The sequence below is a fragment of the Monopterus albus genome, unplaced genomic scaffold (genome assembly GCF_001952655.1).
Source record: "Monopterus albus unplaced genomic scaffold, M_albus_1.0 scaffold38.1, whole genome shotgun sequence".
Classification (NCBI taxonomy): domain Eukaryota; kingdom Metazoa; phylum Chordata; class Actinopteri; order Synbranchiformes; family Synbranchidae; genus Monopterus; species Monopterus albus.
In genome coordinates, this window is record NW_018127918.1 from 3,292,708 (window position 1) to 3,307,731 (window position 15,024).

A 15,024-nucleotide genomic window follows, 5' to 3' on the forward strand; every position below is an offset into this window, starting at 1 on the left:
ACGATTCACTGTGGCGACCCCTAAATGGGAAAATGCTGAAAGTGACATTCATTCAGTTAAGAAACGGGTTTCCCTGTACAATGAAATTCTTACTCTGCTGTCCACATGAATGCCACAACAATACAAGTGAAATATAAAGTAGATGAGCAATAACACAAATCTAAATAGTAACACAAGTCTAAGGCACTTTAAAGCAGCAGGTGAGGGAAGCAATAAAAATACAACAGGAACAGAATATAATGCAATTATGCATGTGCAAAATGAGCATGTAATTGGTACAGATGGAATTACATGAGGTAGATCCTGAGTCAGCTGTTTAGGAGTCTGATGGCAGATTAAGTGGGAACCGATGACTGCATAAAATTGTTAACATCAAGATCGAGATCAAAGGTTTTTGTTGTCAATTCACTATATGTGCAGGACATAGAGAAAATCTAAATACCATTTTTCTCGCCTAATATTGAATGCCTTGAATGCCATCCCATTTAGGAAATATAATAAAAGAGTAAAAATAGAATAAAAAGAATAAGAAAACTAAATCAAAGTGATTAGGATAAAACTAAACAGTATAACCTAATAGGCTATGACTCAAACCATGTACAATCAGTGACAGTAGTGCAAATAAGATTGTCAGATGGTTGTGAGATTGAGATGCACATGGACAGTAGTGCAAATGACCAACAGCAGTAGATATGATGGTAAAAACAGTCAGCAGCAGATTTACATGTAATATAACAAGAAAGGGGAATGTACTGGGTTTGTGTAAAACAGCAGAGGTAGTCTTTTTATGTTCTGTGGTGGGTTATGGTCCAGGGGCAGAGGGGTGGAGCTAATGGACAGCGTTCAGCATCCTCACAGCCAGGAGGATGAGGCTGTTTGTAAGTCTGGTGGAGTGGGCCTGAAGACTCCAATACCTTCTCTCTGAAGGCAGGAGTCTGAAGTGGGAGTGGGAGGTGTGGGGCATGCTGATGGCTCTGTGGGTGAGGCAGGTGTTGAAGATGTCCTTAAGGGAAGGCAGAGGAGCACTGATGATCTTGCTGGCTGTTTTCACTATGCATTGCAGGGTCCTTCTGCAGGAGGCAGTACAACCTCCGTACCACACAGTGATGCAGCCAGTGATGACGGTCTCAATGACGCCCCGGTGGAAGGAGCACATGATGGGGGGTGGGGCACTGGCTCTCCTCAGTTTGCAGAGGAAGTATTGGCGTGTTTGAGTTTTCTTGGCCAGTGATGTGGTGTTGTTGGTCCAGGAGAAGTCCTCAGAGATGTGCACCCCCAGGAACTTGGTACTACTCACTCTCTCCACTACAGCACCATTGATAGTCAGTGGGGGATGCTTTAGAGGTTTTCTCCTGAAGTCCACAACAATCTCTTTAGTCTTCCCCACATTGAGGAAGAGGTTGTTGTCCTTACACCACTGGACCAGCTGGCACACCTCACTGCTGTAGTTGGCCACATCATTGTTGGTAATGAGGCCAACTACAGTCGTGTCATCAGCAAACTTGACAATGTGATTGGTGCTGTAGGTTGGCACACAGTCGTGGCTCAGCAGTGTGAAGAGCAATGAGCTGAGCACACATCCCTGCGGAGCCCCTGTGCTCAGCTTGATGGTCTTGGAGATGTTGCTGCTGACCAGTGCATTTTGTGACCTCCCTGTTAGAAAGTCCAGCACCCAGTTGCAGAGAGAGGTTTTGAGTCCCAGGTGTCCAAGTTTTTATATAAGCTGCTGGGGAATGATTGTGTTGAATGCTGAACTGAAGTCTAGGAACAGCATTCACACATAAGAGTTTTTTTAAGTGGTTGAGGGCTGGATGGAGAGAAGATAGAGCTGGGAATTTTTAACAAAAAGGCCTTGGAAGCTTTACACCCACTCAGCCAGGCTATGAGTGCAGACAATTATACTTACTTACCGATACTTACAGCAATGCAGCTGGAAGGAAAGTGTGTCAGTATGTTATCTCCAATCATCCCTGTACCCAACATGAGCTGACAAAACACTGAACCCCCCAAGTTGACCCCCGATGGTTAGAGCCATCGGTTGAGTTGGCGCCGCAGATGGCTGCCTCGGTTCTGTACTGGAAACAAATTCCTTGTGTGCAACATACTTGGCCAAATAAAGGTGATTATCCCTATGTCCTTTTGACTGCGGTTCACAACCCCAGTGTAACATAAAGGAAAATACAGACAAATAGTACAATGAAAAAAAAACTCTCTGAAAACCAGACTGAAGGCAAAAAGCTCTAAAACAAGCAAGAAGTGAAAGCAGCTACAGCAGAGCATCACTGGAGAAAAGCTAATATTAAAGAACTCTGATATTAAGTTATGTAAACTGTCGCTTTCCGCCCCTGAAAACTGGGGAACTGTTGTTAAGAAGTTGCTCATTTGATGTAGAAGTAAACACTAAATTATTTAACTGAGAATCAGTTTAATATAATTGTTAAATTTCAAAGCCAATGTGTAGTATTACACAGCGACAATGAATAATATGTTACTGACAGTTCTGTGCTGTGTGTGTGTCTGATAAAAATATCTGGGCTTCCTACAAGGGAAGGTTCAAGTAGGGCTTTATTAAATAGTAGAGAACGAGACTAAAGGGGAAAAACAACAGACATAGAGACAAAATGAACCAGAACCCCGACTGAGGGAAGGAAGGAGGATATATAGACAGGAGACCAGAGGATAATGAGGAGCAGGTGGAAACCATGAACAGAAATTATGAACCGGGCTAAAGCTGGGGCAGGTGAGGTCACACAAGACAGGAAATATAACCAAAATAAAAGCCTCAAACAGGAAGCAGGACACAAACCACAACACAGTGTTTTTCAAAACCATGTAGCATCTGTTATAAACTTATACTGTTTAACAGATAAAAACGAAGTTGATGTAAAAAATCATGAAACTAAAATTATGAGATACCTTATGTCAAGCAACACGGTTACATAGTTACATTGTTACATGCACTATGATACTAATTATATATTTCGGAACATAATGACGAATGATTTATAGTTTATCCAGTTTTTTTTTTTTTTTTTTTGCACACCTTTGCCCATTGATCCCTTTGTGCAACATGCCACAGTGTGTTGCAAGGCTGGTTTAATAGGGGTGAAAAAATTGTATGCTGATTATATGTACAGTACAATCCAACATACTTAACAGATGTAGGACTCCAAGTGACTGTTTATGGTAGCTGTCAAACAGAGGATCCCTTACAAATGACAACCCTGAGCTCTTCTTTTACTGTAATTTTCAGCCATCAATAGGCCATGGACTTTACCATGAACATTAAATGTCTTCCCTGTGTCTTTTCTCTAAGGCACCCACCAGGTGGTTGTTCAGAGGGACCCATTTGATGGAGTAGCAGAGCAGCTGGCAATGGGATTACTGGCAGGCATGGCAGAAGGGGCAGCCATGCGATCCTTCCTCTGGATGCCCTTCTTTTTTTGCTGAGATGATCTCCATTACTGATGTGACAGCACTGCACAAGGCCTGTCTGTCCTCACGGGCGGGCTACCTGACGTCAGCATGTGAAAGGATTTTTCTTCGTATTTCATATGTTTTCAAATCATATACTGTAACAAACAGCTGCCTATGCGGTTGTTCAATTTTCGTCGTTTGAGCAGTTTTGAATACACAACGTATGATAAGGACGCTGTTTTTGCTTGTATCTATATCACAGTAAATCTACTTATGAAACTTTTCAATACAAGAGTCATGTTTGTACCTGAATGTTCGGCTATCTGCTGCCTGAACTTACACTTTGTAAACTTTAGAAAAGTGTAGCTTGTAAGTCATGTAGCCTGTAGAAATATACTGCTGTATTAAAATATAAAGATAGTGATCATAAGTCATTGTTTGCATGCATACAACAATAAATCATACATTCACATTTTGAAATATATTTTTATACTTTTATAAAAACTATCCTAACTCGTGGTCCACTTACTAACAGCTCTCAACCACATTACATGGTCTTCATCAGTAAGTGGGGTTGGACAGCTGTCTTTTTGTGTTGGATTAAAAGAATCACAAACTGGGGAATTTGGGTTTGTTTAGTCAATATCAGCCACCCTAGTAGTGGTTTTTGAGTGGTACCAAAGTTCATTCCATTAACCCATGTTTTTAACACCCAAACAGAGGAGACTGCCCACCAGACATCTTCAACTCAGTTTCTGATGTGTTGTTTTGAATATCTGACACTGTATTGACTGTAGAATTTAGACTAGTTGCTGTCATTGCTGTTTCTCTTCTCTGGTAATTTTTTTTCTGCTGCTACAGTCAGTTTGGGCCTTAAATTTGCTAAACTAAAAATCACAATGTTTATGCACACAAAGGATAGCTTGAAAAAGAAATTCTGGCCTTTTTTTTGACCTTGGTACTTGTCAGTCAGTTGCTCAGAAAGTAATTTTTTGCAGTCAGCTGTGATAGCTAATGCAGGAAATATTTGACTCATAAACAAGCACTGGTAATGTAAAATTCAAGTTTATTTGCAGGTTTATTGGGGCTCCAGCTGTTTGTCTCAATAAACATTGCTTTGCTTGACTTGCATTTCCTTTAACACAGGTAGCACATACAAAGTTAGTATGAACCAGTAGTAAAAACAGGCACAATTATGAGAACTGTTACTGAAGTACAGCAGTTTGTCACATCTTTCAGATTCAGTCTTGAGTTACAATGATGAACTACTTGTTAAATTAAAGTTTACGTCACAGTTGATCCTTGTCCAAACAGCCCCAGTCTAAATAATGAAGTCAAACTTCCAATCACATTTACATTTATTTATGTCTGTCACCGGTAGTGTAGCAGATCCAGTTGCCTTCTTCTTGGTTTGCAGTACGTTTTTTGCGCTAAGCTCTTTTGTGTTTGATACAAAAACAAGAAAAAGCTCCAGTTACAAGATCTGTAAGACAATAATACAGCTCCAGATTTTAATATATGCTTCCTTGTTGGCATGGCTGGTATGCAGCAATCCCAAAGGTTTGCCTCTAATATCACCAATCACATTATTCTCTGTTTGCCAGCTGAGTAGCACACTGTCTTTACAAAAAAGTGATCACCTTCAGCAACTAATCATGATTTCACCTACTGTTACTCCTCCTTACATGCGATTCCTCTGTGAGCACGTCCTTTAGCCTGCACACTGTCATTGCCTAGCTTTCCCTCTGCTTGAAGCTTCCGGATCAGATCGTGGGGACCCTTCCCCATCAGAGCTGAGGGGTGCCTGTAGGAGCCTCCCAGGTGATCCCACAGTGTGAAGTATTGGCCGTAATTGAAGTCGAAGAACAGGTGGTGGTCAGTGTGGTGAGCTGAGCCATTGATGATACTTGTCAGAGCACTGGGGACATGATAGTCATTGTCATGGATAGAGATAGTCCACATGTTGACAAAAATATATAGGGCCAAGTAGAGCACCTTGTGGAGGGGGAAAAGGAAAGGATAGATATGGTATGGGAGTCCCTGCAGGAAGCCGTCTACTGGATGAAAGGCATGGCTGGCAAAGGGGGTGGGTATCTTCCATATGTGGTGTGGTTTATGAAACAGCTGTTCGGGACAAGAGAGTAAGGCCAGAGCTATCACTACTATTAGTTTAAAATTCTTCTTTCTCTAAAAATATGTCACTCATTTTATTTGACCGTTTCACATAATTATCATTTATCTGTGGCTGTTCTGCAAGTTCAAACAAGAATCACAGTTGTTCTCACCTTATAAATGAGCTTATGATGTAGGAAGCGATGAATCCAGTAGATGCACATGTCAGTGAAAAACAGGAAGGAGACAGTACTCAGGAAGATCCCAGGCCATCCTGATCACACACACAAACTAGATGTCATTAACAAGTTTAAAACTACAGACCAAGTGAAAACTGATGAGGACATTCCTCAACTTACCCAGAGAAGATTCAGTGACACCGTCGTATAGTCTGCTGTATCCTCGAACTTCAGTGAAAAACAAAGCCACCGTAGGGATGCTGATCCAGGGAAGAGAGGTTAGTGCATGTTTGATCTCCCTCTGTACCTGATTCTAAGAAAGAAAAGTGAACAATGTATTTAAAATAGGAATCAAATAAATAAGAAGTGAGGAGATCTATAAAATTAAACAGATATAGAATGTATAAAGATTTCTGGTAAAAACATTTTTTACAGCCTTCAGCAACACTGCCTGAGAAAGGCTAAACACTCAGGTAAGGCTGCTGGTGGTGTTTTTATTTTTTCTTACTCTCAAAAAAAAAAATCAGTTGAAAACATCAAACCCAACAATGAACTGATCCTAAACAAGTACTGTCTGTGTCCAAATCCTGATACTCCTGAGCTTTGATCTTGTCAGAAAACTTTATGAACACACCACTAAGCCACGCCATTTCACCAAACACACAACCAAGCAGTTTATTTTGAGTTGCATGTGCACCGTCATGCTGTGTCATTAATCCTCATCTGAAAATGGTTCCCAATAAATGCACTATTTGTTCTTGTTTCAGTAACGTTTGCTGAAAACTGCAATGCACAGCTATTTCAGATTTCTTAAGCTGTGTGCAGGTGTTCTTATGCAGTGGTTATGTATGTAGTTTAGTGCGTGTGCATGCGGAAGAAGGACGTATGAGTGAGACCCTGGCCGGGGGGAACGTGACAGACTTGCCTGCACTTATGACCCAAGACTGACTGACTCTGTGACTATCTTCTTGTCTAATACTGCATTTATTTTATTTCCTGCAGCAATGCTGACTCTGTCCCATATCTCTAGTCTGTTGAAATGTCTGCCAAACTATTGAACTGTCTCGAATTATTGTAATATTAAATGATCATTGGCATTTTAGTGATTCATCTGTGAATTAATTTAGCTTGCATCAGGTCCTACCAACCACACTTAAATCTGTCCACCCAGACATGAAGTTCAATTAACTGCACCAACACTGGGTTCATTACTACCCTAATCATAAAATAAGACACAGGCCTCATACCTCTAAAAACTGTGGGTGTTTCTTCAGATTATGGTCAAAGAGGAAGTAGTAGCTGATGGTTCCCAGGCCCAGGTACAGGACTACAGCCCCTAGATTCGTCAGCACAAGCAGGCTGATAATCTGTCGCAGAGCCCCGTCTTCAGGCCATGATGCAGGGTACACATACGGGGTGAGGACGTAATAGTCAGCAACATTCAGTACAAGATCCATGGTCAAATCTGGAACACAGAGAGAAATCGATCTGACATTCAACATCATGTGAAAAGGTGCCAGTACCTTGGTTGCATTTTTGTGGAAAGTTATAGCTTTTGACACCTTTCAATAATAATAATAATCCTACAAGAGTGCAAGAAGACAGGTGGCATGGTGGTTAGTGCCACACAGCAAAAAGGTTCTGGGCCACACAAATGCACATTAAAGAGTCTAATAAGTTTTCCAAACCATACATGTAACTTGTAAAGAAAAACTAATGATCGTCACATCCTATTTACAGTGGGCTAACTATTATTGCTTCAGTGTTAAGTGTAGCAGCTTAATAAAAAAGTAAATGTTTTGTCATATTAGCAGACACCAAAAGCTGTTTCACACGGTAATATCAGCGAATAAGTGAGCCTCAATGTCATAGTGGAAACATAAAGTTATATCTAGCAACATAACATAAAGTTGGAATTAGCTACTTACTTAGTACAAGTTGATCAATCTAGCCACAGTGGTTGCAAGCCAGTCCCAAGCCCGGATAAATAGGTACAAGTTGCTCGCTTTTCAGAAGCAGTGCAGAGATGTTTACTAAACCTTAGGCGTACGAACAACCAATCAATATTAAGCATCTTATTACATCGCACAAGATTCATCCAATGAGCGCTTAGCTTTTCTATCATGGCAGGTTTGTTGTCATTTCTGATTGGCCAATTGGAGGATCTGCTCATGGTGTTGCTTGAACGTCCTCCTGCTCCAGCTGGAAGCGCGAAGCTGGTGCTGAATAACCTATTGCCAATACCCCGGTTACATCTGCACCTTTGCACCGGGAACACCTATAAACAGGCCCAGATGCGCTATATTCTCACTTGTTTATAGACTACGATACCAGGCTGCCTTTACAGACGTTGCATTTTGTTTCTTTCTGCTTTTTAAACAAACTTGCACTCCTAGCAGACAAACCTCGATATGTAACAACAAGCTCTGGGAGCCACTCTCAATTTGGAATCCATTACTAGAACAGTACTTGTTACAATTTAAAAAAAAGAAACTAATCATTGGCCTATTGCTGTCGGTAGGATGTTGGAAGTAAAACTCTTCGATGCCATACTTACCAAAAAGAAGGATACTTTGTTTAAAAAGGTTATATTAAGTTATGTGAGTAGTGCCTTCTATTTATGCAAATTAGTAAGGTAAATGTAGGTATGTAGTGTAAAGGACCAGTAACACTTGTGTATTGGATTTATTATTGTACAGTACTGTTATCACTGGCTGTAGTTATAACTACCAATTTCATAGGCCATTATTATTACGACTGCCAGTAATCTTGGATGGATTTTTTTTTTGTTGCTAGTTTTAATTTCAAAATAATATATAAAACATAATTCTTTTGTTTTAATGAAGTGATGCTGCCAACCACCCAGCCACAAGATGTCGCTATTGCTCTAAGATATGAGAGAGCATGCAGCTTTAGCCTCTGTGTTATGATTGACTGTAGACACTCTAGGAATAGCCTAAGGGAATATTCTAGCAATACCACTGGAGATTTATCAACTATTGTACATACACACAGAACATTCAGTATTAGATCATGTTAAAGGTGATTTTATAATTATATAACATAGCTCTTAGTTTTTCCTTTTCTCCCATTGTTCTTCTCTTTCTTTAACAAGTAGTTTTTCTCTTTGCTTTTTTTAGTATTACTTTTATGTAGAAAACATTGCCAATTTTCTTTTTGATCAGTTTTCATTAGCATATGACCACCAGGGACTGTTAATCAAGCCCTTAAATTGCCACAGGATGCTCTCAACAAACTTTAAACCCTGCATGGTTCAATGTTTTATTCACTTTCAGAGTGATGTCCTAGTTTCGAGATGGGAGCCAAGGTCATCTTTTAATTTTGTGCCAATTTTCAAGAAAAACTTTTAGACATTTGGGAAAATATTATTTTAATTTTTCACATTCTTCATTTCCACATGTAAAAGTCATTCACATAATAACAAAACATAACATCATAACAAAATAGTGACTAATTTAATTATAACCTTCATTCTTTATAATTAACAATTTTATATTTTTTCACTACTTTTTCAGCTGTTTTGGGTTATGACTAACAGTACAGTCGATTCATTTATGCAACATTTGCTTTTTACAATGTCACAAGAGATGAAAAATACTTGCCCTTGATGTTAATGCCATGATGATTTGAAATCCAAAGTTTTAACATAACCTACCTTTGATAATTGCACTGCTACTCCAGTAACATCAGAGAGAAGAGCTGATCGAAATGTTTCACTGATGTCATCTATTTACAATCTGCCAGCCATATGAGCTTGAGAGCTCATATGGTCCACATAACAAAATACACAGCAATCATGGTTTTGGTGACTGCAACTTTAGTTTCTTAACATTTGTCTCAGAATGCAGAGTTTACACTGATTCTTATTTTCTAAAGTTTCTTCATAAAGCATTCTCTACTGCTATGCTCATGGAAGGGCAGCACATATGCACTTTATGTACAGTTTTCATAGAGAATTTACTAAAACATTTGGTATTCTTATGTGTCAAGTTTTGGTTTAATTATCAGAAATGTGCAAATTACTTTACTTTGACATTTCTAATGTGCAAATGAAATTATAAAGCAAGAGAATCATAACCTCTACAGTATGATGCAAAACATACAGGGAAAAAGCAACTCTTCTGCTTCCAAACCAAGCTCAATTCACATTAAAAAATACAAAAATCAGTCAAGCTAAATAGTCAGTGTTGAAAACACATGGAATAATATGCACTCTTTTTACATAGGGGCTCTGAAAATCTATGACGGCATGGTCTGACAATCCCTCTCTTTGGGGTCAAATAATGGATAAACATCATTTTACCCATTTAATTGTGTTTATTTCAATATCTGGTATGTGTAAGTAAGTATTCTTTTTGTTTGTGGAACCTTGCCTGGAACTGTCTCTACTTTAAAAGAAAGTTGGTGTTTTGAATAGACCTGGAGTTGTCTTACAGGCTGTGAATGCATCTCCCTCTGGTGTGCAGACACACTTGAACCAATCAGGATATCTACAGAGAGGCAACCCTCACGCTGAGCGCCAGAAAACCTGCTGCTCATCATCTCCTCAGTACACAACAACAGTGGATGTGTCACTCTGGGAGATGTAATCAAAAACTAGAGAGACTTGTCACAACCACAGACGCAGTTCAACTTATATTTGTCTTGTCGCTGGGATGATGTAATGAATACCGTCTTTCAGTATTATGCTTCTCAAATTACATCTCATACTGTATTTTGTATTACATTACTTTCAGCAATAAAAACACTGTATTAACCAAGTTAATAGCTACAGTGTTGTAACTGTGAGGCCAAAGCTGTAATAAACTGGAATTATCTTTAAGTCTTACCCAGAAAGATTAATTAAGCACACTGTCTCAGCAGCTCCCAGCTTCATATTAATAGTGTTGCACACACACCTGGGCACTACTATATGCACAAACTAACTGACATCCACATATTTCATATTGACACATTAGAGCCACAATTTTTCTGCAATACCATTAAGTATAAGATCCAGACCAAACAAGACGATACATAATCCTGTATTCACTGACAAAAATGGGCAGGATCCTGGACATCCTGATCAAAAAACAGACTGATCTGAGTGCAGTGCATGTAAACCAGGCAACCAGCCTGTAAGAACCACTTCACACCCTCTTCGGATTCAAATAGTGCAGGCCACAGCTGCTGCTGTTTAGACTTGGGCTGCATCTGCTCATAAATAACAGTTTCATTAAATTTCATGAAATGAGAATTAACTCTGAAATGCAGACAATGTTGTATTAATACTGCAAACATACTTGTCCTCTACCATTAATGAAATTATGTGCCAAATTGGTGGCCAATTTTCAGTTGTCACATGAGACGTTCAGATAACACAATAAACGGTATAGATAATGGCACATATTACAACTTTGGTTTAAAGCTTCATTAAGACAGGCCAGCAAAGGGATTTAATACTGTACATTTTTCTTATCTAGTTCTTGTAGCTAACATCCAGCAGACCCAGAGGAACTGACTAATCTTCAGCACTACATCTTCAAGATGAATTCAGTATACTGAAACATTATTGTCACTGACCCACTCAGTAGCTTTTTGCACTGGAACTCCCCTGAAAGATGATTGATAACTCCCTTGTCAGCACAGCAGCAATATGCCATATGTTACTTCATAAAAGTGAACTAACAGACTGCAGTAGCCACGGGTACAATCATGATGCGAGCAGTCTGTTGCTGATGTAGTTGTTGAGCTATTAACCTCATAAACACGGCATGTCCGGTAAACACTTGGTTTTGCGCTGAAGTATATGAAACTGTTTATTCCAGCAGAAAACCGAATTTACTGCTGAACTGAAAATGAACAAACCACACAGAGAGTGACAACAAATGTTTGAAAGCAAGTTTCAACAAAACAAAAGCATATGGAATTTCCACCTCTACACTGGAGCCCCCTTGTGTCCACCTGTTGAATGCCAGTTACTCACTGCCAGTGTTGTGGTCGAGTCACTAAACCTCAAGTCTGAGTCGAGTCTTGAGTCCCTAGTGTTTGAGTCCGGGTCAAGTGCAAGTCACCAAAGAATAGTCTGAGTCGAGTGCAGCATGGTTTGGGAGAACAGGTTTTAATATCAATTTCATATGCCAGTATTATGGCCTATTAAAATAGTCTTCTTCTCCAACTTCCAAGTCTGAATGCAGGCAGTGCTCGAGTCTGAGTCGGAATCATCGCTGCTCAAGGCCAAGACAAGTCACAAGTCCTAAAAATCAGGACTCGAGTAATACAACAGTGCTCACTGCTGTTTGTGCTCTGGTTAGATCTGACGGCTTGCCATGCAATATCTCTGCCTTGATAGTTTGTTTATTCTCTGGTCAGAAAACACACCTGTATATTTTGTAGACTATCAGTTTGTGAACTCCTCAGGGAGCCATTATTTGCTGTGATGAAATTAGGCTGCTCAAAATACCTATAATCTGAGAAAACGAAGACTTAAAACATATTAAAATGCTAATTGCCTTGTGAACACAACATGCCCCACCTATTCCTCTTTGATGATTAAAGTTCATTCATGACACAGGTGGCTCTTCCACCTCTTTGAAGCTGTCTATTTCTGGATCTTGCACATCCAGAGTGGTACAATCTGATGTAATTCCTTCTCACAGAAGGGTAGATGAAAATTGTTTTTGCAGGTGGATCAAGCTTTTTAACTCCTCTGTTCACTTTGTTTTGTACTCCCTCAGTGTTGAAGGCCAAGGCACGGCAGTAACATTTGGCTTTTATTTTCACTTCAATTTGAACTAGCGAGGTAATAAGATTTTCCTTTCCTGTTTACAGGAAGGATGCCTCAGTCTTCAGTAATTTTATTGCTTTTTACAAGTGCTGCCAACTGAAAAACTGAAATTAAAAGTACTTGAAAGAATAATGCTACCATACAGTGCTTTCAAAATGAAAACCATTTATGGTTTAAGTTGATACAGACTCAGAATAGTGTCAATGATCAAGGCCCTCAAAAGTAATTCTTACACTTTTGTTTATTGCTTTAGTGCATTTAGACATAAAGATATTATTTTTTAGATTTTCAATATATTAACGCCAATATTTACAGTATGACTGAAGACATGTCAGTCATGTCCCACATCTATACCTGAACTCAACAGATTTTGAGTATACAGTACATTCTATAGTGGAAAACTATACAAAGTAAGTATTCTCAAAACAGTGAATATATAAACTATTCTTCACCCTAGCCAGGAATTGGAGGAGCTGCTCACATCTGGGTGGTTTTAAATCTGGTAAAGGAACACCTTGAATTTTTGGAAAGTGCAAGGCTGGCATGCAGGACACTGGCCAAACCATTTGGAACACTCCTTGATCTTGCCCATGGACATGTTGACATGCAGATGAGGAGCTGAAGGTCAAACCACCAGCCCTAATGGACTCTGGAGAAATGATACATGCACATAGTGAACTTCATTTGAAGAAAAAAAAAAACAACTGACTTTAGCCCATGTTTTAAGTAAAATGTTGATATGTGATTTTGGGCTATATAAATAAAACTGATTTTGTTTGTTTGGCTGCTCTCTTGGTTGCTCTTCTTCTTTTGGATTTCTGATCACTCAAGGCCTGTTTGCAGTGATCAAATCATGTTGTTTTTTTTTAACTGAATCTGGCATCTAACTGGTGTTGTCATGTCTCACAGGACTGAATTATAACTTAGAAGATTATAACTATTAATGAGAGTACATTTTAATTTCCTTTAATAAAGCAATGAAGAAGACCTCATTAAGCCCTTCAGTACTGTCTCATCAGTAAATGCCACTCACTGTGCAATTTTCACAAAATACACTTTAAGAGGTAAGAGTTGCACAAAGAAAACAAAAAGGTAAACAAATCAATTCACAGTGCAACCACATTAAACACCTTTACTCTTTGTGAACAGGTCAGTTTAAAGCAAAGTTCTTTAGATGAATAGACTAATTTTGCTGTCACTGTGGCCTGTTCCCAGTTTCACAGAGTGAAAGTTAGAGTCTTCTTTTGGTTAGATCTGTAATCACTACCCAATCTGCCTGGAGGAGAAAAAGAAATTTAATTTGACAAGGAGGTAATGAACCCATGCAGCCATTATCTTAGATAACCCATTTGAGAGACTGGTTGAGCACTGATGAAAATTCTATTAAACATAGCTGGCTGATTTCTCTATTTTATTCTGTGGCAGAAAAGCCTTTTTTACCCTTGCCAATTTACTTTGAACTCTCAGAGTTGCCAAGGATCATTATATCAAGGAGCTTCAAACACTCACCCTTTACTTAATGATTCAAAGGCAACAACCCCAGGCTCTGGGCTAATAACCTTTGTGATGCATGCACAACACACAAGAGCAGGAAACACTTTTAGTTTTAGTTTCTCTGTGGAGTTTGAGTCAAAGCAGGATTCTGGTTTTAGTAGTTTCTAGTTTGTTGTGTATTTTGGTTCAGACTCGTCTCGGCCTCATTTAAAAGCTGACTCAACATTATTAGACTTTCCAGGAAACATAAAGGCCATGTTCTCTCTCTGCAGTTTATACATTTTCTCCACACTGCGGATGATTCAGTTATGAAGTCTGAGACCAAAAGAGAGTGTCCTATGATACGTTTATCAAGGAAGAAAATATAATAAAATGGATGTTTTTCTAGAACACTGATGCATGCCAATCTGTGAAAATAGTGCAAATATTTACACTGGTAGAGTCACAAAAGTAAAAACTTTTTTTTGCAGTAAAAGTTTTACTTGTATTTGAATATTTGTGCACAACTTATCAAATTTAGCTTTGCAAAATTCTGTGAAGAAATTTGCGTGGTCAAATACAAAAAACCAGTGTTAGGAGCATAAATCTTCCTTTGTGCGTTAGGGGAACTTAAATTGTGCTTTTGTCAATTTCACAGGGATACAGACAATCAAACATAAATCTTTGTTGCATTATTTTCCTGTGAGTAGGAATGAAAATCCACAAGTGTATCATCCCATCACAGCTTTGTTTCTATAGGTAATCAACAAGTTTTGACATTTAGCCTTTGACCATTCAATGTCAGCAAGGGCCAAGAGATGCCAGCAGGGCCTTCTGCTCTATGAACACATGCACAGGTGAGATCTTTAACAAATTAAACATCCTTGGGTTGTGCAATAAGGGTTAATATGTAATTTAATTCTAGTCAGTTTTTCTCTTGTGCTGCAGCTGAAATTCTGCCAGCTAAATATATAAGCTCTCAAATGTCAGCAACAGTTGGACCAAATTGAATCTGAAATTGATCTCTGCACGCCTTATTTATTTATTACATTTGAA

The 15,024-nt window shown here is 39.0% G+C and overlaps 2 protein-coding genes across 2 annotated transcripts in view; one reads left to right on the top strand and one right to left on the bottom strand.

The window, feature by feature from the left end:
• Positions 1 to 3,673, top strand: part of plekhb1 (pleckstrin homology domain containing B1) — a 7,327-nt gene extending 3,654 nt beyond the window's left edge. Inside the window, exon 6 of the mRNA XM_020598571.1 lies at positions 3,317 to 3,673. Within this exon, the coding sequence (XP_020454227.1) occupies positions 3,317 to 3,450 (134 nt within the window). The 3' untranslated portion in view covers positions 3,451 to 3,673. The remainder of the gene's footprint in view (positions 1 to 3,316) is intronic.
• Positions 3,674 to 4,492: 819 nt separating this feature from the next.
• Positions 4,493 to 7,762, bottom strand: sc5d (sterol-C5-desaturase). The gene is made up of 5 exons (XM_020598570.1): positions 7,637 to 7,762; positions 6,956 to 7,173; positions 5,889 to 6,021; positions 5,703 to 5,803; positions 4,493 to 5,541 (listed from the first exon to the last, which is right to left on the bottom strand). Exons 2-5 carry the CDS (start codon positions 7,163 to 7,165, stop codon positions 5,089 to 5,091), a joined length of 897 nt encoding a protein of 298 aa, XP_020454226.1. The 5' UTR covers positions 7,166 to 7,173; positions 7,637 to 7,762; the 3' UTR covers positions 4,493 to 5,088.
• Positions 7,763 to 15,024: the final 7,262 nt, after the last annotated feature.

Coding starts and splice junctions, on each gene's coding strand:
- sc5d (XM_020598570.1), bottom strand. CDS start 7,165: ATGGATCTTGTACTGAATGTTGCTGACTATTACGTCCTCACCCCGTAT. Junction 6,022..6,955: donor AACACCCACAGTTTTTAGAG/GTATGAGGCCTG, acceptor TTTCTTTCTTAG/AATCAGGTACAGAGGGAGAT. Junction 5,804..5,888: donor TGTCACTGAATCTTCTCTGG/GTAAGTTGAGGA, acceptor GTGTGTGATCAG/GATGGCCTGGGATCTTCCTG.